This window comes from Giraffa tippelskirchi, chromosome 13 (assembly GCF_054371585.1).
Source record: "Giraffa tippelskirchi isolate mGirTip1 chromosome 13, T2T-mGirTip1v1.2.pri, whole genome shotgun sequence".
Taxonomy (NCBI): Eukaryota; Metazoa; Chordata; class Mammalia; order Artiodactyla; family Giraffidae; genus Giraffa; species Giraffa tippelskirchi.
The window spans coordinates 41,413,309-41,440,911 of NC_137287.1; the positions used below are offsets into that span (position 1 = coordinate 41,413,309).

Genomic DNA, 27,603 nt, shown 5'->3' on the forward strand with positions numbered 1-27,603 from the left:
CAGCTGTCTGCTCTCCCAGCCCCATGTGTCTTTCTGAGGTCCAAGCTGTTCTCTTCCCCCATTTCTTTGGAGGACTTCCTGCCTGGTTGGTGGTCAGCAGCCTCTGCCCAGCACTGGAGCTCAGATAAGCTGCAGTTTCCCCTCTTGGAGTTACTCAGAGCACGGAAAGATCGACATGACGGCCACCAGGTCCTCGGAGGGCATGCTGACTTTGGGGTCAGTCGTGGTTCTACTTGCCGTTGGTGGGGCTGGTGGTATTATCCATTCTCCCTCAGCCCTTCCGCTTGTATCTCGAGACTAAAGTGAGCTCTTCTGAAGATACAACTGGGAGCTCCTTTGTTTTTTCACTTCTCAGGGGGAGGATGAGTGTGTGCATGCTCAGTCGTGTCCGACTCTTTGTAACTGTATGGACTATAGCTGGCCAGGCTCCTATGTCCATGGGATTCTCCAGGCAAGACTACTGGAGTGGATTGCCATTCCCTTCTCCAGGGGATCTTCCCAACCCAGGGATCGAACCTGCATCTCTTAGGTCTCATGCATTGGCAGGCAGATTCTTTACCGTCTGAGCCACCAGGAAAGTCCATCTGGGGAGGGGGTGGTTTATTTTTGGAGGCAGCTTCTGATGGCCACATTGTGAAACACACACCCACACCCCTGTGCAGAGCACATGGACACTGGGTTTGGGTCGTGTGGCTGCCAGCCCTAGGGCGTGGTCAGTGGTCCTGTTTTAGGCTCCGAACCACAGTTTGTTTCCCTCTGGAGGAGTGTGGGTAGTGGGCTGTTCTGCTGCCCTGTGGCAGGGTCTTCCCCAGCCAGCTGTGTCCACGGGGAGGTGTGGCATCAGCAATGTCCTTCCACCCAGGGGCGTTGCCCTGGCCTGTAGCCAGGCTGGGCCAGAGCAACCACTGAGAGGCCAGGTAAGTACCTGCGGGGGAGCAGGGCAGGTGCCGTCTTTGTGGGAAGTAGATACAAGTTGGCGGAAAGCCGTGATAGGGCAGAGGTGGTCATGGGGAAGGACAGGCAGAGGGGAGAGGGTGGTGCTGGTGGTTTCCTGACTCCACTGAGTGACCTGGCTCTGATGGCGAGGTCTGGACTGAGTCGGCAGCCAGGGCCAAGCTCCTCACATCTCCATTCTCAACCTCCCGAGGGGTTGTTGGGGTTTTTTTTCTGTTCTTATTGTGGTGACAGGGCATGCATACTGGAGCCATTTCTGATGCACGGTGAGTGGCACTCTGTTTGCTACCATCCCTGGAGGGTGGTTTTGAAGAGGCAGAGGGCAGATCGTGTCCCTGAACTTAGAGGAGCCTGGAGGTCCCAGCCAGCAAGCAGGTGGGCTGCGGTCAAGAAGTCTGGGGATGACTTCTGCCCCCCACAGCTGGGTGCTTGCTCGTCAGTCCAGAGGCACCTGCCTGCCCCTGGCGTGCCCTGGCCTGACTGCAGGGGCCGACCTGGTTCCCTCCAGCCCCCAAGCGTCGGCTCCTCAGCTGGCTCCACTCCACTGGGTGCTGGTGCGGAACGGGCTGCTCTGTGGACTTGCTCTGTGGATGCCGCAGCCCAGCCTGGGTGAGTGAGGCTCCAGGGGCCGCACTGGGTGGGTGCTGGGACTGCTCACCTGCGCCCTCTCCTCCTCATAAGAGTGCTGCTGTGGGGAAGCGTTTGTTTACCAGAACGGGTGGGGATGCCTGAGGTGATGGCAGTCCTCGCTGAGAGTTGGGTTGGCTAAGCCCATAGGTGCAGATCTCCAGGGGCCTGTGGTCACTCCTAGGGCTGTGTGGTGCCCTTGGCCCCTCCAGTCCCCGAGTTCTCAGGGACTCCCCCAGCCCCACTCTTCCCTTGGGAGCAGGGGTGGGGCTGTGGCACGGAGGCCCCAGACTGTCCAGGGGGTGGGCAGGGGGCCTGCGGCTGGGGGCAGGCCTGCTTTGGCTTCTGCCCCTCTCTGGGGATCTCGAGCAAGGCCCAGGCTACAGTCTGGGGAACTGAGGGCTGGAGGGACGTGTTGGCCCTGCAGCTCCGTGGGACTCTGCGGCATTCACGGCAGTCCAGACCCTCGCTGCCGCTTGTGGACACAGGGCTGTCTTCCTGGGGTGACAGCTCTGCAGTAGGTGCATGCACTCGCCTGGCCTAGGAGCCCAGAGGGATTGATTCCGGGGTGGGGGCAGTGTCAGCCATGGCTTGTGCAGGTGGAGAAGGGGCTGTGCCTCGGAAGGGTCCTCTGCCTTGAACTGGGTGGGCCTGCTCGGGGGGCCAGGCTGAGCTGAGCAGTGCTGGGACTTCATCCCGTGCCCTTGTCACCCGGAGGACTTGTTGTAGCAGATGGTATGGGCCCCTCTAGGCTTCTGTGGATCTGGGGAGGGATCCAAGAACATAGATTTATTTTTTTGCAGGTAGGGTTTTTTTTGTATTTTTGATGGAGATAAACTTACCTCACATAAAATTCACCATTTCAGCCACTTGAAAGCGTGTGGTTTAGTGGTTGTCAGTGTCCTTGCAGTGTCGTGTTTACCACTGTGTGGCATTGGGACATTCTCATCACCCCCAACCCTGGACCCACCAGCAGGCATTCCCCTCAGCCCCAGCCTTTGACAGCCACTAGTCTGCTGTCTGTCTCTGGAATCGCAGGATGCAACTTGTGATCAACGTCAACTCCTGCTGAGTGTGGTGTCCATCCACTGAATGATGGTTCATCCACCCTCCCACCCTGTAGCCGTTTCCCCGGGCTGCTGCTGCTGCTGCTGGTCCAAAGCACCCTGAGAGCTGGGCCGCAAGCCCTCAGTGGCATCTCTGGGACATGAACTGGACAGCAGGTCTCCCAGCTCTTGTCGTTGGCACACGCGATGGTGATGCTTATTTGGATCTAGGGGAAGAGGGCCGAGCCCTCCTGGGCCAGTGTGGTGAGCTGCTTTATATCCACTGCACAAACCCTAAGCCAGGCCCTCAGGTGACCTTCACTCACACCTCCAGCACAGGGTCACATGTGATAAGGGTCAGCACGAGGTCTGCCTCCAGGTGCCAGTGAACCCTGGCCTGAGGCGGCCCTCCACTCCCACCCAGGGGCACCTGGGAGCCCGTGAGGGTCCCTGGGGGTCCCTGTGTGTCCTGAGCCCCCACAGTGCTAGCGAGTGCCACCCTCTTGCTTCTGCTCTTCCCCTTCCCTGCCCTCCCCCGTGCCACCCCCAGCCTGCCTGCCTGACTTCCCTGCCGGTGTCCGTGGGCTCAGGGCCGTTCTCCCAAGGAGGTGGTGCTGTCCTCATGGTTCAAGAGAGAAGCTGCCAACTGCTGGCCAAGGGGACTTCCCCCACCTGGATCCTGGCCACCTTCGTTTTTAAATTTTTATTGAGATTTAATAAACGTTAGTTTTAGGTGTACGTGCTAATGACGATATATATTTTGTAAAATGGTTTTTTTCCTGTGATAAGTTTTAAGCACTACTCAGCAACTTCAAGTATGCAGTACAGTAGGGTGTATTTAGTGTGAAAAATCACAGGATGGGATGGATGGATGGTATCACTGATGCAATGGCCATGAATTTGGGCAAACTTTGGGAAATGGTTAGGGACAGGGAGGCCTGGCGTGCTGCAGTCCATGGGGTCACAAAGAGTTGGACACAACTGGGTGACTGAACAACAGCGTGATGTGTTACAGAGCAGTATTACATTGTCTTGGGCCTTCTGGGGCTGCTCCTGTCCCCTTTGGAACACCTGCCCTAGTCCAGCCACCTTGGAATCCAGGCCTTTCAGCCCCAGACCAGGCCCCGCCTCTGAGTAGAAGAGGGCACAAAACACTGTTCAGCCCCAGGCCCAGCTCCTCAGAGTCCTTGTCTGCCCCCCCAGTCCTGCCAGAGAGCTTTGCTCTCCTTGAAGATCACCACAGCATGCATTAACTGTCCTGCAGCGCCTGAGCATCAGGGCATCAGATTAGATGCAGGTCCGGCACCAGTGAGCCTTCAGAATGTCATGCTGAGCAACATGCTGGACACGAGAGACCACGAACTGTGTACATTTATATGGAAAGGCCAGGATCAGTAAAGCCATGGGGCTGGGCTGGGAGGGGTGTGGAGGGGGGTGCCTGGTAGTAGACACGGGGCTTCCTTTGGGGCTGTGAGAAAGTTCTGGAGCTGGGTAGAGGTGGTGATGGCACAATGTTGTGAATGAAGTGAACGCCACTGAATCGTACTCTTTACAATGGTTGAACTGGTAAGTGTTTGTTAACCTATATTTTGCGTGAGTTAGTCAAGTCATGTCTGACTGGCTCTGTGACCCTATGGGCTGTAACCCATCAGGTGTCTGTCTGTGGAGTTCTCCAGGCAAGAATACTGGAATGGTTTGCCATGCCCTTCTCCAGGGCATCTTCCCAACCGAGAGATCGTCGTGGGTTGGCTACATTGCAGGCAGATTACCAGTGAACCACAGGGAAGCCCTGTATTTTACCACATTAAAAAACTTCAGTGAGGGGTGGATGGGGGGGGTTTGGGATTAACAAATGCAAACTATCACATGTCTGTATAACTGACTCACTTTGTTATATAGCAGAAACTAATGCAACATTGTAAATCGACTATATGCCAATAAAATTTAAAAACAGCAACAAAATAAAGCCACACAAGGGGAGGTGACCACATGAGAACACCAGAAGGGAGGGTTGCAGGGTCCACTTTAGTCTCTGGATCCGCTATTATTAGTGATAATTCTTTTTACTGTATTTGTGCTTTTTATCTTTAAGCCTCAAGTCATCTTTGTCCTTTCTTTGAGTCATTTAAGTCACATAGTCAATATTGGGTTGGCCAGAAAGTTAAACCAGAATGAACTTGACTGACCACCCATGCACCACAGAGCAAGTGAGACTAGCTCCCTGACCAGGAGATGAGACTGTGCCCTGGGCAGTGGAAGTGTTGAGTCCTAACCATTGGGGTCTTTACTTTGTCGTACCCATTCTCTTTTTTTCCTCCTGTTTTTGCCCAGTTCCCCCCCACCCCGGGGTTGGGGGTTGTGTTAGAATATTTTAACATTCTATTTTTTACTCTTCTTACCTTGGAAATCATAACGCTATTTCTATTTTTTAAAATTTTCTTCGCTGCACATGGGCTCAGTTGTGGCACTTGTTTAGTTGCAGGCAGATTATCAACCACTGGACCACCAGGTAAGTCCTGCTGTGTGCCTTTTTATATTCTGTGGTTCCCTGCAGCTATTTCAAACCAAGTTGTATTGAAGTAACATCTGCAGTGCCTGCTGGCTTTCACGCAGGTGCCTTGCCCTGTGTGTCTGGTGAGGTTGTCAGCCCTGGCACTTTGTGGCCTGTGACAAAGTACTTTCACAGTGAGTCTTATTTGGCTGAATAGTGGCCTCAGTGCCCAAGAGGAGTTAATGCACCAAAGACCTCCAGTGCTTCCTTTAAGTGAAAAAAAAAAATTATAGAGTTAATAGGGAAAGAAAGAAATGTGCTGAGGTTGCTGAGATAAACAGTAAGGTCGAATCCTGTATCTGAAATTGTGAAGAAGGAAAAAGAAATGCATACTTTTAAGCAATATATGTCCAGGACCCACAGGAAGGCACGGGCAGTTTAGGTGCAGCAGTTGGGAGTCGTTCCCTGAAGTTTCTGCGATAACCGTGATTGATTTCATGAGAAAAAAATTTTAAAGGAAGATGCTCTGAGTTCTGTCTGTTGTGTGGGATGGGGGCAGGGTGCGCTGCAGGAGCCACCTCCTCCGACCAGGTGCAGAGTCTGGCAAAGGCGCCTTTGACCCCAAGCTTCCCCGTTGCTCAAAGTGCCCTGCGCGTTCCGGAGGCGCAGTCCCGCTCTACCGCGGCAGGGGCGCCCGTCCCTAATTTCCTCGTAGGCTGTGCCGGGCGGTACTAACTAGGTGCATTGGAGATGTCCGAAGGCGGCAGCGGGGAAGAGGGTCCGGGCGGGGCCCGTGACGTCCCCTCCCGAGCAGGCGGAGCCCCATCTGACACCTCCAAGTGGCCACGCTCAAGGGCATGGTGAGTCAGGGCTTACCACGTGGGAGTGGAGACTCCTGTCCAGACTTCTCGCCTCCCTTTGGGAGAGGGATCCCACCCCCACTCACATCGCCACCCCACCCTCGTCAGGCCCCGGCTGGCTCCCCTAGAAGAGAACACGGGCACAGCTGGGACTCTGTCCGCGGACTTTACTCAAACACTGGGGCCCCCTGCGACCACCCTCCCAATTTAGCCACTGCTGGGGGCCAGCGCCGAAATCACGTGGCTCAGAAACTTGACCAGTGAGGCATGCATGTTGGGGCTGAAGTCTCCGGGGTAGTGCCGGGCGAGGGTCACCAGCAGGCAGTGGCACAGCAGCTGCAGACAGACAGAGTGGTTCCCACGCGGTGCACCACCCCTTGCCTGGTGGGAGCCCCCTCCCCCGGCGACGGGCGTCGGCCCCGCCCGCGAGCTCACCTTGAAAAAGACCGGGTCCACGCGCAGCTTGTGCGTGTGCAGCTCGCGCAGGGCCGACAGGGTGCGTGGCAGGTCTTCCAGGTGGTTCACGGCCAGGGTCAGCGCGTCGGCCACCTTCTGGCCGTGGGCTCTGACCTGGGCGGAGCCGGGGCTCAAGTTTAGGTGGAGGAAGTAGGTCTTTGAGGAAGGGAAGGCCACGAAGGTCCTGCGGAAGGAACGGCGAGTGAGGCGCGTCCTGATGGCGGGGGCTGGGAAGGAAGGGTTCCTGGATAGGACGGCGGGGGACGCATCCCCGAGTGTGCTGAAGACAGGAGAGCCCGGAGGAGCCGGGGCCCGTGCGCACCTCTCCAGGGCCTCCGTCGTGTAGATACCGACGTTGGTCCCGAGCTTCCGCCACAACGCGAGCACTGCAGCGCCGTCCGCCGGCGCCAGCACCAGCACCATCGTGGACACCCGCCCGCCGCGCGCTCGGCGTCTCGGTGAAGCCTGGGCTGTGCCTGCGCCTTTCGGCCTGCTGTCCCCTTGGCCTCCGGGGGGCGCCGGGCCTCCGGTCGCAGAATCTGGCCGGGAGGGGTCTAGGAGCTCTCCACGGAGCGTCAGCTCTGACCTGGGGCCTTCCCAATCGCCCTGGACCCTGAAATCCCTATTTTTGGAAACTAATATTTTGTATATGTCAATATTGGGTGGCCCTGCATGATAGCATGGAGTTTGGCATTGAATGTCAGTCTGTTTTCTCATTTATGGTATATAAGGAAAAGTAACAGTTTCTTCTTCCCAAGATTGTTCCTGGTTCACAGCAGATGCCCCTTTCAGGACAAAGAGCATTAGCTGAGTGGCTAGGATAGATCCTAAAAATAATAGCCAATACCTATAAAGCACTCATTCTGTGCCAGGCATCATTATACATCCTTTTTTAAAAATGCATTGAAATTCACATACAATTTACTGTCTTAGCCATTTAAGGTGTACAATTCAGTGTCTTTAACTACATTCACACTATGTGTTAAGATAACCACTAATTCCAGAACTTTCTCATCATCCCAAATAGAAATCTAGTTGGTGCTAATGGTAAAGAATCCACCTGCCAATGCAGGAAATTTAAGAGACATGAGTTTTGGGAACACGAGGGTTCAATCCCTAGGTCAGGGAGATCCCGTGAAGGAGGGCATGGCAACCCACTCCAGTATTCTTGCCGAGAGAATCCCATAGACAGAGGAGCCTGGAGGGCTGCAGTCCATAGGATCACAAAGAGTTGGACACAACTGAAGCGACCTAGCACATACAGGATAGATCCCCCCAATAATAGCTAATACCCATGTAGCACTCATTCTGTGCCAGGCATTACTATACATCCTTTAAAAAATGCATTGAAATTTGCATAACATAAAATTTACTGTCTTAGCCATTTTCAGGTGTACAATCCAGTGACTTTAATCATATTCACTGTGTGACCATCACCACTAATTCCAGAACTTTTTCATCATCCCAAATAGAAACACTGTCCCCATCAGCAGTCAGTCCATAACCCCTGCCCTCTAGTTCCTGGACATCACCAGTCTGCTCTTGGCCTCTGTGAATTTGCCTATTCCGGACATTTCATGTGAATAGAATCATGCAGTACATGGGCATGTTTGTAGCATATATTTACACTTCATTGCTTGTTATGGCTAGATTAACATTACATTGTCTGTTTAGATCACATTTTGTTTGTCCTCTCATCTCTTGATGGACATTTGGGTTGTTCCCACTTTTAGTCCAGGCTCTCATTTTGCCTAATAATAAAATAAGGAAGACTGCCTCTTACTGAGAGCTCATATGCTAAAAGCAGGGCACACTGAGGCAGGAAACTTGCCATCCATTTTCTGACGATGACTCTTGGGCCCAGGGAAGAAAGGACACCACTCCCAGCTGAAAGCTTGGGGCTGGACCACTGCCAGGACTGGACACCTCAAGCCGCAGGCACTAGGGGCATTCTCCATGGGAAGGAAGCACCTTTGAGTGTAGGCACCCTGGCCCTGGCTCTCTTCTCCATAGCAGCGCCAGGGGGAGTCAGCAGGCCTCAGGGCAGTGCAGTGGATCCTGAGCTGGGCCCCCCAAATCAGGCTTTCAGATCCTCAGTGGCCCAGTGTGTGTCCTGGGGGGGTGTACCAGCTGACAGAGGTGCCTCCAGGACCTTGCCTGGCTCTACAACAGCACTACGCACCCCTAGTTTCCTCTAGACACTTGGTGGGGAGGGAGGGCCTCTGTGTTCTCCTCACCACCCAGCTCTAGGAGCAGCCCCGGGAGAGCTCTGAGTCCTGGCTGGAGGTCTGCCAACAAATTGATATGGTACATAAACACAATGGAATATTCCTCAGCCATTAAAAAGAATATATTTGAATCAGATCTAATGAGGTGGATGAAACTGGAGCCTATTATACAGAATGAAGTAAGCCAGAAGGAAAAACACCAATACACGTATATATGGAATTTAGAAAGATGGTAATGATAACCCTATATGCAAGACAGAAAAAGAGACACAGATGTATAGAATAGTCTTTTGGACTCTGGGGGAGAAGGCGAGGGTGGGATGATCTGAGAGAATAGCATTGAAACATGTATATTATCATATGTGAAACAGATTGCCAGTCCAGGTTCGATGCATGAGACAGGGTGCTCAGGGCTGGTGCACTGGAATGACCCTGAGGGATGGGATGGGGAGGGAGGTGGGAGGGGGACTCAAGATGGGGAATGCATGTAAACAAACCCATGGCTGATTCATATCAATGTATGGCAAAAACCACTACAATATTGTAAAGTAATTAGCCTCCAACTAAAATAAATTAGAAAAAAATTTGAGCAAACTCCATGATAAATATGCAAGGCTCTGGAATGAATTCAGGGAAGGGCGAATGTACTCAGAAATCACTCCAAGTTGAGGGTGAGAGGGCTGCCCAGAGAATCCCAGGCAGTGGCCGTGGGACGGGTTCCAACCCCCACCCCTCCATCCTGTTTTCCCCTTCTCTCTGCCTGAGAGCTCCTTGGTCCGAGGCAATGAGAACCACGCCCACCCCGGCCGGTTCGCAGACACAGAGACCCGAGGCTACAGACACTGCAGCCCACTCAGACTTTATTCAAAGATCAGGAGGTGAGGGTGCGCAGAGCGCAAGGGGGCTCCAGGCCGGGGTAGGGGTCGCCGAGGCTCCAGCTTAACGGTATTTGGAGGTCAGCACGGTGCTCACGCTGGCCAAGAACTTGTCCAGGGAGGCGTGGACAGCGGGGGTGAAATCATTGGGGAGGTGGGCGGCCAGGGTCACCAGCAGGGAGTGGCTCAGAAGCTGCGGAGAGAGGGGACGTCAGGGGGGCGGGGGCTGGGTGGGGGCGCCGCCGCATTCTCTGCCCCGCTAGCCCAGATCTCTCCCGGCCCGGCCCGCGAGCTCACCTTGAAGTTGACCGGGTCCACACGCAGCTTGTGGGCGTGCAGGTCACTCAGATCAGACAGGGTACCGGGCAGGTCGTCCAGGTGGCCCACCGCTTTGGTCAGCGCGGCGGCCACCTTCTCGCCGTGGGCCTTGACCTGGGCGGAGCCGTGGCTCAGGTCGAAGTGGGGGAAGTAGGTCTTGGTGGTGGGGAAACTCAGGAACATCCTGGGTGAAGAGGCGGGAGAGCCAAGCTTAGGCGGGGCGGCCCGGGACAAGGACGCGCCGGGCGTGCAGCCCGGTCCCTGTGGGGCAGGTGCGGTGCTCACCTCTCCAGGGCCTCTCCGCCATAAAGTCCAGCGTTGCCGCCAACCTTGCCCCAGGCGCCCTTGACGTTGGTCTTGTCGGCGGCAGACAGCACCATGGTGGGTTCTCTCTGGGTGTGGGTTGGGACCAGAAGAGTGCGGGACTGCGAGTGGGCGAGCCTTTATGCGCCGGGCGCCAGGGGCACGCCCGCCCGCGCTGCGCTCATTGGCTGGCGCGGGGGATGCGCGGCCGGACCTGGACCGCAGGGGGCGCGCGGCGCCCGACCTGCGCCCGGCCGGGCGGTGGGTGCTTCCCTCACCCACCCACGGAGACAAGGAGACTCCGACCCGGGGTTCTTGCTTCCACCGTCTGCTGCCCGCCCGCTGCGTCCACCTTCCCCGGAAATGGTAGCCTCACGCCAGGTGGCCGGGGCGGGATTGTGGAGCTGGGTGGATGCCGCCTCCTGCATCCTGTAAGAGTCCGCCAGCCCCAGGCTGCGCTGTCTTGAGAACAGAAGGGAGTAAGTCAGCTCGTGCTACCCACCCCGGACCTAGGCTTGACACACTCTGGGCATTTGAAACTTGGGCAGTATCAATGAATGAATGGGCGATTGAGTGTGCCTAGTCCATGCCAGAAGCAGCTGGACGTAACACACTTGGCTCATTGTTCACATGTAATCAGCGAATTCCTCCCCACCTCCACCCCCGTCCAACCCTCCTGTTCCTCTTCAGCCTTGGTGCTTCCAGATCCCTTTCTTTCCGCAGAGAGTTTTTGAGTGCAACTGAGTGGCAGTCTCGGAAGGAACAGATACTGAGAGAGGGTTACATAATTTGCAAGGAGCTCCGGGTTCAAGTCTCTTCTCCCCGGGTGCTGGTTACTGCAGCCCCGGCCCTTTTAAGGCAAGGCTTGAGGAACGTTCCTCAGCTGATGTCTTACATTCGTAATATGGGAAGACCTCCAGCATAGATATAAGGAAAAGACAAATGACTTATGAGAACAATCGACAAAGGATTTTACCGAAAAATTAACAGGAATATTGAAATAAGTGAGACAGAACTGAATGAATTGGCCAGAAAACAGGTAGAGGAGACACAGATCAGTGAGAAGAGCAAGTGGAAGGAAAAAATGCTTAAGGTAGAATGATATTTTGGGGGAAAAAAAAGTACAGTTATAGACATAACTGCATCCCTTCAGCACAGAATAGGAGCCAGTGGGCTCAGTCCCAGACTTTGAACCTCAGCTATTTCTGTGGGGGTTGGGGAGACAGGATGGAGGGACTCTCTCCCTCTTTTGAATAACGTAAAAAAGGTGCACGTGTGTGTGAAAACATTGTTGTTCTTTAGTGGTTCAGTCATGTCCAACTCTTTTGCAACCCCAGGGACTGTAGCCCCCCAGGCCCCTCTGTCCATGGGATTTTCCTGCAAGAATACTGGAGTAGGTTGCCATTTCCTCCTCTGGGGGATCTTCTCTTCTCGAACCACGGATGGAACCTGCGTCTCCTGCTTTGCAGGCGGATTTTTTTTTTTTTTTTTAAACCACTGAGCCACTGGGGAAGTTCCTTGTGAAAACGTAGGTGGATTTTAATTTTTCATTTAATTTTCTACATTTAAATAAAAGTGAACAGGGCTGAGGGACAGTGGAAGAGTATGTGGTGAGAGGGGAAGTAACTCCCCAGCTGTTCAGAGGTCCTTACCTAGAAAGAACGTGATCAACAGTGGCCCAGCCACCCTCCTCACCTGTAATCCAGCGCTGAGTTGCCCTGAAGTCGCGGAGGCTGGGCTGGAGGCTCTGATTGGGTCCCTAAGGGCTACAGGGTGGGTGGGGTGTTCGAGGTTCCAGTGTGGAATCCAGGGGCCTTTCTGAAGGTTGCTCACAGGACCCAGGCAGAACTGCCAGGAGACCCCAGGAGCCCGGATGTGGGGAGGGGACTTAGAGGCCAGGGAGCGCAGGGCTGGGCGCAGGGTGAGCTTTGCGAACTGGAGGGACAAGGGAGCCAGGAGCCTGCTGAAGGCTGCAGTGAGCCAGAGGCCCCTCTTTTCCCTGACTGCCCCTCCCCCGAAACGCCGCAGAGAGTTCCTGTGACCCAGGACAGGGTGCCTGGGCCGCGATTCCTGTTCCAACCCCGCTTGTCTCTGGTAGGGAGGAAGTGGAATCTCATGGAGGTTGTCCTGCCCCTACATTTGCACCAGGAAGAGACTATTCGTGTGGTTTGTTTTTTGTTTTCATCTAACTATGTTTAAGGGGGATCAGATAAATTTCAAAACAGGGTGGCCATTTCAGCACTCCCCATCTCAGAGAGAACCCTTGGAAGTCTTCCCAGCACGGGAACTTGGTCCAGCAGATTCTGGGACCCTCAGCCTTAGCTCCCTGCCCTCCTCCACCCTCCCACTCCTAGAGACTGAGAACCACACCCACGCGGCCAGCTCGCGGACACAGAGACCCGAGGCTACAGACACTGCAGCCCACTCAGACTTTATTCAAAGATCAGGAGGTGAGGGTGCGCAGAGCGCAAGGGGGCTCCAGGCCGGGGTAGGGGTCGCCGAGGCTCCAGCTTAACGGTATTTGGAGGTCAGCACGGTGCTCACGCTGGCCAAGAACTTGTCCAGGGAGGCGTGGACAGCGGGGGTGAAATCATTGGGGAGGTGGGCGGCCAGGGTCACCAGCAGGGAGTGGCTCAGAAGCTGCGGAGAGAGGGGACGTCAGGGGGGCGGGGGCTGGGTGGGGGCGCCGCCGCATTCTCTGCCCCGCTAGCCCAGATCTCTCCCGGCCCGGCCCGCGAGCTCACCTTGAAGTTGACCGGGTCCACACGCAGCTTGTGGGCGTGCAGGTCACTCAGATCAGACAGGGTACCGGGCAGGTCGTCCAGGTGGCCCACCGCTTTGGTCAGCGCGGCGGCCACCTTCTCGCCGTGGGCCTTGACCTGGGCGGAGCCGTGGCTCAGGTCGAAGTGGGGGAAGTAGGTCTTGGTGGTGGGGAAACTCAGGAACATCCTGGGTGAAGAGGCGGGAGAGCCAGGCTTAGGCGGGGCGGCCCGGGACAAGGACGCGCCGGGCGTGCAGCCCGGTCCCTGTGGGGCAGGTGCGGTGCTCACCTCTCCAGGGCCTCTCCGCCATAAAGTCCAGCGTTGCCGCCAACCTTGCCCCAGGCGCCCTTGACGTTGGTCTTGTCGGCGGCAGACAGCACCATGGTGGGTTCTCTCTGGGTGTGGGTTGGGACCAGAAGAGTGCGGGACTGCGAGTGGGCGAGCCTTTATGCGCCGGGCGCCAGGGGCACGCCCGCCCGCGCTGCGCTCATTGGCTGGCGCGGGGCCAGGAGGTGCCAGCCTGGAAAAGTGGGTCTTGGAGAGGGTGTGGGGCGTCAGGGTCCCAAGGCGGCCCCTGCCCTGTCTGGCTTTGGCTGCAATTCAGCTATTTATGGTACCTTCTACCCTGGTGCTGTGGGTCGAACAGCTCACACACTTTTCTGAGCCACCCAAACCCCCTGGAACCGAGTTTGTACCCGCGCTGGGGTAGCATCAAGGTTTCTATTTGCCAGTCTGGGAGAGGAGCACAATCTTTTCCGAAGTGAAGCAAGCTATTTTCGCACTAAAGGGCATGGACAGAGGGGAATTCTGTCCAGTCTGGGTGAGGGGTTAGTGTCCAGCATCCCCCTTCGAACTTGGTCACTGACTGTCCATCCCTGCACACACCCGAGACTGTCATCCAGGGAACCATCCTTATTCAGAGTTTGGAGAGCTTGGAGGGTTGGGCTCTTGTCTTTGCAAAGGCTCTGGACTGATCGCTAAGATCCCTGCCCCAGTGCTGCAGAGGAGAGATTGACAGTGTGTGTGTGTGTGTGTGTGTGTGTGTGTGTAAGATGGGGCGCTATGGCCCAGGGACCGCAGAGACTGAGCCAGAGTGCTGGAGCTGGGGTGGGGGTTGGGTAGACTCGGGCCTGCCAGGCAACCAGCCTTCCTTAGGATTTATTATTTCAAAAATCACTTCAAAGACCCAGTGAAGCTGGGGATTTTTCTGTCGGGTGCATAAGGCTCAGATCGCTTAGGGACATGCCTAGTGTCACACAGTGTGTCTATGTGGACTAGGAAATGTGTCGATCTACCCCACTCCCTGCCCCAGGAGATTCAGAGGAAGGGACTAATTCTGACGAGGGCCAGGTAACCACAGACTGGGCACTGGAATTGGAGGAGGAAATGGGGGGAGGAACAGAGGTGAGGGTTCCAGGGAACCCTGGGCCACCAAGTCTGTTTGACCTCAGGCCAGAAACTTGGCAGCGGGTCTCCAGTGCCTGCTACTGTGTGTTAAAGAGGGGAAGATTGACACTTGCAGTTCCTGAGGGAGGTAGTGATGGAGATGAATGAGAATGAATGAGGACGTGCTTAGCGAACGGTCTGACAGCCGCGATGCCAAAAGGGAGCGGACGATAGCCCCACCACATGCTGCTGCCCCAGGAGGGCAACTGTATCAGGGTGCCAGGCGCCTTCCAGACCCAGGACTGTCAGCCTGGGAAATGTCCTCATTCAGGCTGTGTTGAGTGCCAGAGGCCCCGCTCCTGGGCCCCTGGTTCCACTGTCAGCAAAGATTCGGGGTCTCGCCCCATGGTTCTGGGAGTCTCCCCTCAGGACCCGGAGCTTCTCCGCCCGGCGACTTCGACGTCAGTCCGTCTGCTCCTCAAAGACCACACGTGCGCAGGTTTGAGGCCTGTTTATTGAATTTCACAGACCTAGACCCGCGGGGCACGGAACTCAGCGGTATTTCTCCGTCAGCACCACGGCTACGCCCGTCAGGAACTTATCCCACGCCGCATGCATCTCCACCGTGAACTCGCCCTGCAGGTGGGAGGCCAGCACCACCTGGAAACACTGGATCACCAGCTGCCGGAGAAGAGGCCGGTGAGAAGGGCCCTGTCCTCGCCAGTGCCTCCCCGAACGCCTCCCCACCCGCCTCGGCTGCGCCGCGAGCCCTGCCGCGCCCCGAGGGGCTCACTGGGAAGTTGGTGGGGTCCACGCGCAGCACTTGTGCGTGCAAGTCGGCGAGCGAGCTCAGGACTGCGCGCAGGTTGTCCATGTACTGCACGGCCACGCCCACCGCCTGGAGCATGCGTTGACCGTGGCTCAGCATCTGCACCTCGTCTGGGTGGTCACCCAGGTGTCTGAAGTAGACCTTGGTGCTAGGGTACACAGTGAAGAGCCTGCGGGAGCAGGGGTGTGGGGAGGACGGTCCCTCCAGCGTCTGCGCTGCCCAGACCCCGGGAAAACCCGCTCAGACTTGCCGCCAACCCGGGACTCAGGCCTGCCCTCCACCCCGGACTCAGGCCCAGCACCCTGGTTTCCTCCTCCCAGCGATTCTGGAGACCCCGCCCCAACCCACCTGCGCAGCAGCTCCGCCCCGAAGGGCGCCTCGTGGCCGGCGATCAGGTCCCAGACCCGTGCTATGTGGGCGCGCTCTTGGGCGCTGAGCATGGCGCTGGCGTGGCGTGCTTTAGGGGCAGCGCCCGCCTCCCCGGCCTCCTTATAGCGGCCCCCTGGCGCCCCGCCCGCCCTTATCTTCAGGAGCGCGGCGGGAACCTGGCGACCCAGGTCGCCAACCCACGTCCTCCTCACCGCGGAGAAACTAAATCATGCCGTGTGTGGGTGCCTTTGCTGCAGACTTTAGAGGGGTCTGCAATTATTCCCCTGAAGGCAAAGTTACTGCTCCGCCAGACAGAGACGATGGAGGGACAGGAAGAAAGCGTGTGGGGCACGGAGCCCTCTTAATCCGAGGGGCCAGGAGGTTTCAGGGCTCCTCGCAGCTGTGAGCTGGGATGACAAGCTCTGAGGGAAGTACTCTGAGTCTCGACGTGTACCCACTGCGCCGAGTGAAGCCACGGGCTGGGTGACGTGGGGTGGGACAGAGGTCCCAGTGCAGGTCTGACCCGAGAACGCGGCGTGGGCTGTCCTGGGCTGCCCTGCTCCCTCCGGTCGCGACTCTGGGTTCTGCAGGCCAAGGACCGCTCCAAAGCTCCCCTCGGAGTCACTCCAGGCCGGGGGTGACACCGTGGTGGGCTGCGTTCCTGCGAAGTCTCCATTCTCTCCCGTCACTCTCCCCTTTCCCCCAATACTGAGAACGCACGACCAGGCTCCTTCCATCCTCGTCCATTTATTGGGGGTCCCTATGGAAGACTAATAGGGTGCAGGGGAAGAGGAGGGCTCGAAGCCTGTTCTAGGGGTCCTGCGGCTGCCTCAGCGGTACTTCTCCGTCAGGACGCCGGACACGATGGACAGGAACTTGTCCCAGGCGGCGTGCGCGTCGGCCGTGAAGTCGGTGGGGAAGTGCGAGGCCAACGTGACCAGCAGGCAGTGGAACAGGAACTGTGGCGGGAGGTGGGGCGGTCAGCGCTGGAGGCCCGGACGAAGCTCCGCCTCCGGGACCTCGCCCCGCCCCGAGACCCCGCCCCCTGAACCCCGCCCCTGAGGCCTCGCCCCGCCCCGAACCCCCGGCCCCGAGACCCCGCCCACCGAGACATCGCCCCGCCCCGAGACCCTGCCCCCCGAGACCCTGGCCCCCGAGACCCCGGCCTAGGAAGTAGCCCCGCCCACCGAGACATCGCCCCGCCCCCGGGACCCCGCCCCCGGGGCCCCGCGCCCACCTTGAAGTTGACCGGGTCCACGCGCAGCACGTAGGCGTGCAGCTCGCTCAGCTTGGACAGCGCGCTCGCCACGTTGTCAATGCTCTTGACCGCGTCGCCCACGGCGGCCACCACCTTGGAGCCGTGCGCGCGCAGCTGCGCGGAGCCCGTGTGCAGGTCGAAGTGCGGGAAGTAGGTCTTGGCCTGGGGATAGCAGGAGAAGAGCCTGCGGGCGGGCAGGCGAGTTAGTGACCGCTCTGGGTGACTCTTGGCGGTAGCTGCTGCTCAGTACGGCCCGGCCACCTCACCCTGACCGCCCGTCTCCAGGTCATTCCTTCCTTCCCTCACTCCCTCTCTCCCTCCACGTGATTGTGGGGACCTGAGTGCTGGGTCCCGAGAGACACGGGTGGCCCTCAGACTGCCCCCATCACCTCCTCCTGCCTCTGACCACCGAGACGCTCCTCATCTGCTCATGCTCACTGACCCTCCTCACTGACCACCTCACTGACCCCTCCTCACTCACCCTCCTCACTCACCCTCCTCACTGACCCCTGACCTCACTGACCCACACGGTCCCCTCCAGGCTCCACCCCAGCCCACCTGGTGCTCACCTCTCCAGGGTCTCGGTGCCAATGAAGTCTGCCTGTGTGGAGATCTTGCTCCACAGGGACAGGATGATGGTCCTCTCAGTCCTGGTCAGAGACATGGCGGCGGCTGAGCAGGAGCTTGACTCACTGAAAACTGGTGTTGGTGATGCTCAGCTGCCAGGGTCCCCTTATATATGTGGAACCAGGGTTGGGGCCAGGGTCATCACTGGGAGAAGGAAGAGGGCCATGGGGTGGGTTTCTTATCATTTCCAGTGACAGCGGGTGGTCAGGGCCTGGTGGGCTTGATGGGTGAGGGGCTATCACTCTGGCTGCCCCTGCAGGACCATAGCCAGAGCCCGTCACAGGGTGATAGGGGCCCTGGCCTGGTCAAGGGTCCGTGTGTCCACCCAGCCCAGGGCCCAGCCTCCATAACAATTGTCCCTGACTTGCCTGTCCCTCTGAGGGAAAGATGACCTGGGGGTTGTCCCTCCCAGAAGCATTCTGTGTTCTTACTTTAAGTTTCTGTGGCTCCACCTGATGAGAAAAGTGAAGCCAGGTGTCACAAGGTGGGAGTAACAGTCTTGGCTTCTGGCCCTCTCCAGCCTTTGCTGTAGCCCCCTCCTCACCCAGCTGAGGCTCCTTCTGAGGTCTCCTCCACCCACAGACCCCCAGATGCCTGGTGGGGCCTCTGCCAGCTGGCACCCAGGGGAGGGGCTGGCCCTTCACACAGTGCCTGGAGCACAGAAACCCACGGTTTTCCCTCCCAGGTTTCCATCCCAGCTGGTGCCCTCACCTGCTTTATACATTAATTTCTCTTTACCCTCTTAGCTTATCCCCTCTTCCCCAAGGCAACCATTTCTATGTGCTTCATGTGTTCCTTGTTCTCGCAAAGAGTACGTTTTTATATATGTATTTTAAAATAAACAGATTATAGCTTGATTAAAAATTTTTAATTCTTATAAACATTTCCTTATAAGCATATCTCTTTTGAAAGATAGGATTTTTTAATAAGAAGGGAAAGAAACTGGATATAGCACAATAATGAATCTGCCTGCAATGCAGGAGACCCTGATTCGATTCCGGGGTCAGGAAGATCCTCTGGAGAAGGGATAGGTTACCCACTCCAGTATTCTTGGGCTTGCTTGGTGGCTCAGATGGTAAAGAATTCACCTACAAAGTGGGAGACCTAGGTTTGATCCCTGGGTTGGGAAGATCCCCTGGAGGAGGGCATAGCAACCCACTCCAGTATTCTTGCCTGGAGAATCTCCACGGACAGAGGAACCTCTCAAGCTACAGTCCATGGGGTCCCAAAGAGTCGGACATGACTGAGCGACTAAGAACAGCACAGCAAAGCACATGGTTGATTTACAATGTTCTGTTAATTTCTGCTGCACAGCAAAGTGACTGAGTTATACACACATATGCATTCTTTTTTATATTCTTTTTCATTATGATTTGGAGAAGGAAATGACAACCCACTCCAGTACACTTGCCTGGAGAATCCCATGGACAGATAAGCCTGGTAGGCTACAGTCCATGGGGTCGCAAAGAGTCAGACACGACTGAGCGACTTCACTTCACTCATTATGATTTATCCCAAGAGATTGAATATAGTTCCTTGTGCTATATAGTAGGACTTGTTGTTTATCCATTCTATGTGTTATAGTTTGTATCTACCAGCCCATCCTTCCCCCTTCCTTCCTCCCACTTGACAACCACAAGTCTGTCCTCTGTTTATGAGTCTGTTTCATTTTCCAGGATAGGTTTGTTTGTGGCATATTTTAGAATCCACATGTAGGTGATATTATATGCTATTTGTCTTTCTCTGTCTGCCTTACTTCACTTAGTATTGTAATCTCTAGTTTCATCTATGTTGCTTCAAATGGCATTATTTTGTTCTTTTTATGGCTGAGCAGTATTCCGTTGTATGTATATACCACGTTTTCTCTATCTATTCCTCTGTCAATGGACATTTAGGTCCTTTCCATGTCTTGGCTGTTGTGAATAGTGCTGCTGTGAGCATATGAGTGCATGTACCTTTCTGAATTACAGTTTTGTCTGGATATATGCCCAGGAATGGGATTGCTGTATCGTATGGTAATCCATGTTAAGTTTCTGAGGAGCCTGCATACTGTTTTCCATCGTGGCTGCACCAACTTGCATTCCCACCAGCAGTGAGGGAGAGTTCTCTTTTCTCTACTCTCTTCAGCATTTATTTGTAGACTTTTAAATGATGGCCATTCTGACCGGCGTGAGGTGGTAGCTCTTTGTAGTATATATAGATATATTTCTATTGACTGTGCCAGGTCTTAGTTGCAGCACATGAGATCTTTAGTTGTGGCATGTGGGATCTAGTTCTCTGCTTCCTTATGAGCACAGGTTCCTGGAACCACCAGGTGCCATGAGGTGGAGCTGAGCTGTGGGCGGCCTGGCACCATGCCCCAGTCTCTGTGTCTGAGCCGGAGGTTCCCCCATCCCAGAGCCCAGGCCTTGGTCCTTTGGGGTGTTACTCCAGTCATATGTCCCCCCATCCCCTGTCCACTGCCACAGAGGAAGCACCAGGGGTGCTTAGAGAAGGAGCTGACCCCCTTCAACACCCCATTCACAGCGCTGTCCCGAGGGAGCCTGTGTTCACATGCTGGCCAGTTTCAACTCTTGATTGTTGGTGGTATTAATAATGTGTGTAGGGACACCTGAATTTATTACCTGGGGTGGACAAGCATTTTCCCACATGACAATTAGAATCTGTTTATTCCTTTTAAGTGTTCAAATGGATTCAGGGTGTATTTTTGTAACTTGTTTTTTTTTTGGACACACATACGATCAATCTCCAGGCACACATGCACTGTAATGACACACTCAGGGTCTTCTTTCTACATTTTCTTTAACACATGTTTTCTGCGTGTATTTCAATTAATATATTAAGAATTTGCAAATTATACACATTATTTGTAACAGCAGCCCTAGAAAAAGCACAGCTTAAAAAGTGAAAGCTCCCTTCTGTCTGCCTCACCTGCACAGGTGACCTTTCTTTATCCATTTCCTGGGAGTAAGCCACCAGTGGAGTGACAACCTCACATTGTGAAGTCAAGTGGGCCTTAGAAAGCATCACCACGAACAAAGCTAGTGGAGGTGATGGAATTCCAGTTGAGCTATTTCAAATCCTGAAAGATGATGCGAAAGTGCTGCACTCAATATGCCAGCAAATTCGGAAAACTCAGCAGTGGCCACAGGACTGGAAAAGGTCAGTTTTCATTCCAATCTCAAAGAAAGGCAATGCCAAAGAATGTTCAAACTACCGCACAATTGCACTTATCTCACATGCTAGTAAAGTAATGCTCAAAATTATCCAAGCCAGGCTTCAGTAATACGTGAACCGTGAACTTCCAGATGCTCAAGCTGATTTTGGAAAAGGCAGAGGAACCAGAGATCAAATTGCCAACATCTACTGGATCATCGAAAAAGCAAGAGAGTTCCAGAAAAACATCTATTTCTGCCTTATTGACTATGCCAAAGCATCTGACTGTGTGGATCACAATAAACTGTGGAAAATTCTGAAAGAGATGGGAATACCAGACCACCTGACCTGCCTCTTGAGAAATCTGTATGCAGGTCAGGAAGCAACAGTTAGAACTGGACATGGAACAACAGACTGGGTCCAAATAGGAAAAGGAGTACGTCAAGGCTGTATATTGTCACCCTGCTTATTTAACTTATGTGCAGAGTACATCATGAGAAACGCTGGGCTGGAAGAAGCACAAGCTAGAATCAAGATTGCTGGGAGAAATATCAATAACCTCAGATATGCAGATGACACCACCCTTATGGCAGAAAGTGAAGAGGAACTAAAAAGCCTCTTGATGAAAGTGAAAGGGGAGAGTGAAAAAGTTGGCTTAAAGCTCAACACTCAGAAAACTAAGATCATGGCATCTGGTCCCATCACTTCATGGGAAATAGATGGGGAAACAGTAGAAACAGTGGCTGACTTTATTTTTGGGGGCTCCAAAATCACTGCAAATGGTGATACAGCCATGAAATTAAAAGACGCTTACTCTTTGGAAGGAAAGTTATGACCAACCTAGATAGCATATTAAAAAGCAGAGACATTACTTTGCCAACAAAGGTCTGTCTAGTCAAGGCTATGGTTTTTCCAGTAGTCATGTATGGATGTGAGAGTTGGACGGTGAAGAAAGCTGAGCGCTGAAGAATTGATGCTTTTGAACTGTGGTGTTGGAGAAGACTCTTGAGAGTCCCTTGGACTGCAAGGAGATCCAACAATTCCATCTTAAAGGAGATCGGTCCTGGGTGTTCATTGGAAGGACTGATGTTGAAGCTGAAACTCCAATACTTTGGCCACCTGATGCAAAGAGTTGACTCATTGGAAAAGACCCTAATGATGGGAAGGATTGGGGGCAGGAGAAGAAGCGGAAGACAGAGGATGAGATGGCTGGATGGCATCACCGACTCGATGGACATGGGTTTGGGTAAACTCTGGGAGTTGGTGATGGACAGGGAGGCCTGGCGTGCTGCAATTCATGGGGTCGCAAAGAGTCAGACACGACTCAGCGACTGAACTGAACTCAACTGAACTAGAGTGACAGCCCCACGCTGCAGATGGCGCATGCTCAGGGCTGCTCCCCTCCCGCTCCAGGGGCCCCACCAGCGTCATGTCCTCAGAGGCTCCCTAACAGCCACGATTTTTGTTCCTACCAACAACACAGAGGAAGAACACAGACTCCTTGATCACCACTCACCCTTGTGTATTTCTTTGTTTAGCTGACTTCCCTGAAATGCCACCAGTGTAATGATGCTTTTCTCTTCACTGTTAGTCCCTCGGTCCAGCAAGAGTGTGCCCAGCACAGCTGGCCCTGAGGGTGAACTTGAACCAACTGCCTGGGAAGCTCGCTCTGAAGCCTAGACTTCAGTCCAAAGCTTAGCCACCTGAACCTTCCTGTTGAGCGCCCTTTGCAGCCTGGTGCAGTGGTGGTCACTGTGAGGAGGACAAGTTCAGCAGAAACCATTTCCTTTTGGGTTCAGGACCGGGATCGGTGGGGACAGGGGTGATGTTTGGGCTCCAGGCTGGGGAGGACAGGGACCACAGGAGACTGCCAGCCCCTTGTCTTGGGAATTCTCTAGCAGTGGGGTCTCCAGCCAGAATGGAGGGTGCCAGGTGTAAGCAGGGGTGCGGTGGACCTGTGTGGGTGTGGGAGGTGATGGGGGAGGAGGAGGCAAAGTAAGTCAGACTGGATTAGAACCTGGTTGCAGGACCACAGCCCGGAACTGCCACCTTCAGCCCCCAGAAACTCAGTCTGGGGCAGGGGGCCTGCAGGCTGAGAGGGGCTGGGATGAATCCAGGGAGGGCCTGAGGGCAGAAGGTAAGAGCCCCTCCTCCTGGGCTGGGGCCGTGGCTGACTGCTCCCCTCTCTCAGCACTTGTCAGGTGGTGCACAGATGTGCTTCCCCCCACTGTTTTCTTGCCTTTCTTTCTTCTGGGTAGTCTGTGTCCTGACCCCACAAACTTGTGCCTAGGGAGTTGATTTTAATGGAGGGGGGTAAGGGCCCTGGCTCCGTCCCCATCCTAACCCCCCTCCATCTGCCCTTAGTCCACCTGGCAGCACCAACCTTCACCTGTGCCCTGGAGACACCCCCACCCCCTGCCCAGGCTCACATCCCCTCCCCTGCCTCCCACCCCTCCCTGGAGATAGCTGCTCCATCCTTCCTTCCTGAGGTTCAGACCGGCGACCCCAGGCCTCTCTGACCCTCCTTTCTCACCCCTGAGCCCTGCTGTGGCTTCCAACCCTCTGTGAGGGAAGGCTCCCTGCCCCCAGCTCTGCCTCCCTCCTGTCCTCCTCCAGGCCCTGCGCTGCCCCCTTTAGCCTGCTCCGTCCTCCCCAGGCCTCCCTCCAGGAAGGCCCTCCTTCAGATGTCACCGTGTTACTAGGTCCACACTGACCACCCCATTTAAAATCGCAACTCCCCCACCTGACCTGTCCAATCTCCAACTTGCTACACTTTTCTTTTTTCCACAGAAAAACATGTGTTTATTACCCACTAGAATGTAAGCTCAGAAAGGGAGGGAATTTTGTTTTGGTTTTGTTTCCTGGTCTATGAAGCCTCCTAGATGGTCAGGAGCCCAGAGCTGGCTCCCCGCAAAGAACTATCTAGTGGCCCAGGGGTCTTTGCGCCTCAGCCCCATGGGTGCACTGACCGCCATCTCCCTGAGCGAATGCTGCTGCCTGCCCTGCCTCCTGGATGAGCTGAGCTCAGGGCTGCGGGTCAAGGATGGCTGGCTGGCGCCTGCCCGAAGGTGGCTGAGGGGGCTGGCTCCTGTCCTCACAGAACAGCAGACCCACCAGCACAAACAGTGCCGGTTCTTCAGAATGTTAAGTGTTCCCAGGGTCTCCTGGCCCCGTAGAGAAGCTGAGCCCTAGAGAGAGGGGAGGCAGCTGTGGTCACAAAGTCCACTGGGGCCGAGGCCAGGGCCTCAGGGGAGAGACTTCTCAGACTCAGACCCCTCCCCTCCGCTGAGGCCCGAGACCTAGCCCCTAGAAGCTCCAGGACAGGGAGGTACGTGGGTCCACACCCCACAGCCACGCTTTCGGGCAGCAGTCCCTCTGGTCAGAGTCCTCCCTGGAGGAAAGGAAGGAGGCATCTCCCTTAAGAGAGGGTCTGCAGCCCTGACCAGACCCTAAAGGCAGGTGAGCAGCAGGAGCTGCCTTGGGCAAGCTTGTGAAGGCCCAGGAGCTCCATGCATTCCTCGTGGGTGACCTTCTAACCAGTGCCAGACCACTGCTAACTGCTGGATGCGCAGCCCAGGGCAAGAAGACACTCCTGCTGAGGAAGGTGTGCAGAACAGGACGAGGGCAGCAGGTAAACATGCCATGAGAAGAAGGGCCGCCCTGGACACCTGGGTTTCTCCATGATGCCTGTGCACTCCTGTGGAACATGACATCAGACTTGGCCACAGTAACTGCGATGCTCCAGGCAGAAAAGCACTGTCCAGACAGAGAAAACAGGGGCCACTCCCACCACGAGAACATCCCGATGGCCCCTGTCTTGGCTGATGAGCGGCTACTGATTCTCTGTCAGTCACAGCATCGCTCATCTTCTGGATGAGAATTACTGAGACACTCGATTGTAGGATAACTCCCACCTCCCAGTTCGGTCCAGAGCTAGCCTGCTTCCTTGAACCCCAGGCTCAGTCCTCTGACTCAGATACAGGGCTCCCCACGGCCGTGGTCTTCTCTGTGGCCGTGAGTTAACAGGCCCAACTCTGTTTGGCCATGGCCGTGTTCCAGGTGGTCTCTGGCTGGAGAGAGACAGGTGGCATTGCCATCAGAAAGGAGAGAGCAGGGGAATGCTGTAAGTGGAGCTCAGAGGGGTTACACTTTTAGATAGGCGGTGGGGAAGATGGTGCTGAGATGGGGATTCTGAGCGAGTATTTGAAGGAGCTGGGAGAATCAACCACAAGATGTTTGGGGAAGAGAGTGAGTGGCTCCAGGTGCAAGGGCCCTGAGAGGGCCCAGGCCTCTGTCATCATCCAGGAGACAAAAAGGAGGCCAGCGGTGGGGTGGAGTGACAGGTGGGGAGCGCGCTGAGGTCAGGTCTGGCACATCAGGAACAGTATGCTGAGCCGCTGCGGTCCCTCCACCTGGACCAATCATCGCTAACATTTGTGTTGTCAGTGTATATGGGGATGTGTCTCAATGTGTTTTATTTTTCTTCCAAACACTATGGACACGTGTGATGACATCATGTCTCTGTGTAAACTTGAGCACAAATCTCCTAGAATAAGGAGATCCTTCTATATAAATAACCACGAGCCTATCCTCAATCTAAATGAACCAACAACTTCCCTTTGCACTGAAATTCCCTGTTCATCCCCCACGTTTGTTCAATTTTTTCAGCTTGGGATCTGACCCAGGTTCTTATGTAGCTTTCAGTTGCCTATTCATTTTTTTCTTCCAGAAGCTCTCCACCCCATACCCACCGTTCCTTATCAATGACTGCAGAACAGTTCAGACCAGCTCACTTGTAGAATATTCCATTTTCGGGTTGCTCTGATAGTTTCCCCTCGGTGTTATTTAGCTGCTTCCTTTGTCCATGTGTTTCCTGTACCCTGGAAGTCAAATCAAAAGACTTGATTAGGTCAGGTTAAAACCTATTGACAGTGAAAGGGCAACTCACAGAATGGGAGAAAATATTTGCAAATCACATATCTGATAAAGAACTGTATCCAGAATGTAGAAATAACTCTTACAACTCACCAACAAAAAGAAACAACCCAATGAAAAGTGGACAAGGGACTTGAATAGACTTTATCCAAAAAAAAAGAATAACACATGAAAAGATGCTCAACTTTGTGACTTGTTTGTGAAATGCAAATCAAAACCACAATGCCCCGGTCCAGGTCTCTCCTTTAGAAAGATGTCAGACATGGCAGTAGCTAACACTCGGAGCCTTAACTTGAAGCTGTAGGAACTGACCAACGCTTATAGGCTGCCAAGTAACTTTCTGGAAATCGGCATCTTTAATCCACAGACGGTGGGCGTGGGCTGCACTCGCTTCACCCACCTATGAGATTTGCGTGTGGACAAAACTACCTGTTTTCAAACTGAAGGAGTCCTGTGTATGATGGTGCTGCAGTGACTCTGAGTGACTAAAAAATGAGCTGGAGCAAGAGAGAAAGATTGTGTTAATAGTCACACCACTGCATGGGAAAGCCTTGAAATGGCAGCTCCTTTTTTGAGGAAACAAAACGGTCTTTGAGGAGTCCTTTATTGAAGAAAGGATGTGGGGCCTCAAACAGTTTATTAGCAGAATTGCTAATAAATTGGATGGATGCTGGGCATCCACTAGCTCAGAACAAACACTGCCTACACATGTTCCTGCAGGAGGAGGCAACTGACAGGAACTATGTCCCTGGGAAGGTGTGCCCATAGGAGCCCCTCTCACTACTTGCCCTCTAATTTCCTGCTGAAATGACATTGGTTGTTACACTAAGCCTTTCTCTCTCTTTGATCTGAAGTTGGCTGTTCATGCCCTAGCCTGATAGACTGTGTGGCATTGTGTTCCTTGGCACCTGACTGTACCTTGGGTGCTCTGCTAACATCCTCTTCTCTGAGGAGAGGTGGTAACCACAGGCAGATGCCCTTTGTGTTGGGTTGAGGTGGGTGGGGATTGGATTAGAAGGCAATTTCTTGGGCATTTCACATGCCAGAGGCTAACCTTGGTGGGGGGGGGTGCGTGTGCTGGTGGGGCACTTGGATACATAGTGATGCTGCAAGTCCAGGGGATTTTCTTAGTCTTGAGTTTAGCCAGGAACACGAAGCAGGGAAAGACCCTGCCTTTCCTACTTGCATGAACTTTTTCCTTTTGGGGAAGGTGGCAGAGACCTCAAAGCTCTCATTTTCTCCAGGCCCATTCCCAGTTTTCTCAAGAGTTTCCTTTGTTGTACTTTATCGAGAAAGACCTTGTTGCTCTTCATGGCAATAATTCTGAGGTCTAAGCTGTCTGTCGTGTGGAGCGAGGTGTGTGGGATTTCTGGGCCCGTCATCGTGGCTGCTTCAGAGTCAGGAGAAAACTGTAGGGTAGTCGGGGGGATCCTGTTGCCTAGACCCCCTCCTTTGTGGCTCCCCACTCTAGCTGCCAGTCTTTGCTCACCAGTAAGTAAGGCAGTATGGGCTGGGCCAACCGTTCTTCCTCCCCAAACCCTTGCTACTTTACGGGTTAGTTTTGCAGGTTTGGTGGCTTGAGGGCTGGGGGAGACTCGCCACAGCCAGGTAACTTCCTGAAGGGTGGGAGTGGGTCATTTTCTAGGTACCTCCCAGTGGTTGGAAAGGGCATCAGAACGCTCTGCACTTATTTTCCATGGAACCCCAACATCCTCCCCAGAAGCTGAGCTAGCAGTTGGTGTAGATTTCCCAAATCTTGGAGTCTGAAGCAGCTTTTGAGCCTGGCAACTTTCCTGGGCTTCTGTCTGGGAGGTGGTTGTTTGTTTGCTGGGGCCTGATATCTATCCCAAGTGGTGTCAAAAGTGAGGGTTCTTTGCTTAGACTCCCTGTCGTGGGAGGACTGGAGTTCTTTATATAGGGTCTCAGGGAAAAGGATTACTGGTTCTGACAAGACCCTGATTGGAGAGATTAGGATTGGGTTTAGAGTCCAACCAACATTTGGTTGAAGTTCCCTGAGACCGATCAGCTCTCCAGTTCCAGGCTGAGCAGCCCCGGAGAGAGGCTTGCTCCCTTTCCCACTTTTCCAGTGTTGATGTTGTTGCTGCCTTTTTCATCTGTATCCT

General features: G+C 54.5%; 5 protein-coding genes and 1 pseudogene across 5 annotated transcripts; 1 reads left to right on the forward strand and 5 right to left on the reverse strand.

Moving 5' to 3' along the window:
* Positions 1-6,130: 6,130 nt before the first annotated feature.
* On the reverse strand, positions 6,131-6,885 carry HBQ1 (hemoglobin subunit theta 1). The gene is made up of 3 exons (XM_081558496.1): positions 6,757-6,885; positions 6,414-6,618; positions 6,131-6,314 (listed from the first exon to the last, which is right to left on the reverse strand). Exons 1-3 carry the CDS (start codon positions 6,855-6,857, stop codon positions 6,186-6,188), a joined length of 435 nt encoding a protein of 144 aa, XP_081414622.1. The 5' UTR covers positions 6,858-6,885; the 3' UTR covers positions 6,131-6,185.
* Positions 6,886-9,505: 2,620 nt separating this feature from the next.
* Positions 9,506-10,274, reverse strand: LOC145532022 (hemoglobin subunit alpha-1). Its single transcript, XM_081556231.1, has 3 exons — positions 10,141-10,274; positions 9,835-10,039; positions 9,506-9,730 (listed from the first exon to the last, which is right to left on the reverse strand). Exons 1-3 carry the CDS (start codon positions 10,233-10,235, stop codon positions 9,602-9,604), a joined length of 429 nt encoding a protein of 142 aa, XP_081412357.1. The 5' UTR covers positions 10,236-10,274; the 3' UTR covers positions 9,506-9,601.
* A 2,299-nt stretch (positions 10,275-12,573) lies between these two features.
* On the reverse strand, positions 12,574-13,342 carry LOC145531327 (hemoglobin subunit alpha-1). The gene is made up of 3 exons (XM_081553428.1): positions 13,209-13,342; positions 12,903-13,107; positions 12,574-12,798 (listed from the first exon to the last, which is right to left on the reverse strand). The coding sequence occupies exons 1-3, from the start codon at positions 13,301-13,303 to the stop codon at positions 12,670-12,672; spliced, it is 429 nt and encodes a 142-aa protein (XP_081409554.1). The 5' UTR covers positions 13,304-13,342; the 3' UTR covers positions 12,574-12,669.
* A 1,516-nt stretch (positions 13,343-14,858) lies between these two features.
* Positions 14,859-15,575, reverse strand: HBM (hemoglobin subunit mu). The gene is made up of 3 exons (XM_081556232.1): positions 15,484-15,575; positions 15,100-15,304; positions 14,859-14,987 (listed from the first exon to the last, which is right to left on the reverse strand). Exons 1-3 carry the CDS (start codon positions 15,573-15,575, stop codon positions 14,859-14,861), a joined length of 426 nt encoding a protein of 141 aa, XP_081412358.1.
* A 759-nt stretch (positions 15,576-16,334) lies between these two features.
* Positions 16,335-17,426, reverse strand: LOC145532024 (hemoglobin subunit zeta-like). The gene is made up of 3 exons (XM_081556233.1): positions 17,332-17,426; positions 16,742-16,946; positions 16,335-16,463 (listed from the first exon to the last, which is right to left on the reverse strand). The coding sequence occupies exons 1-3, from the start codon at positions 17,424-17,426 to the stop codon at positions 16,335-16,337; spliced, it is 429 nt and encodes a 142-aa protein (XP_081412359.1).
* Positions 17,427-25,733: 8,307 nt separating this feature from the next.
* Positions 25,734-26,248, forward strand: LOC145530931 (sorting nexin-12 pseudogene; annotated as a pseudogene).
* Positions 26,249-27,603: the final 1,355 nt, after the last annotated feature.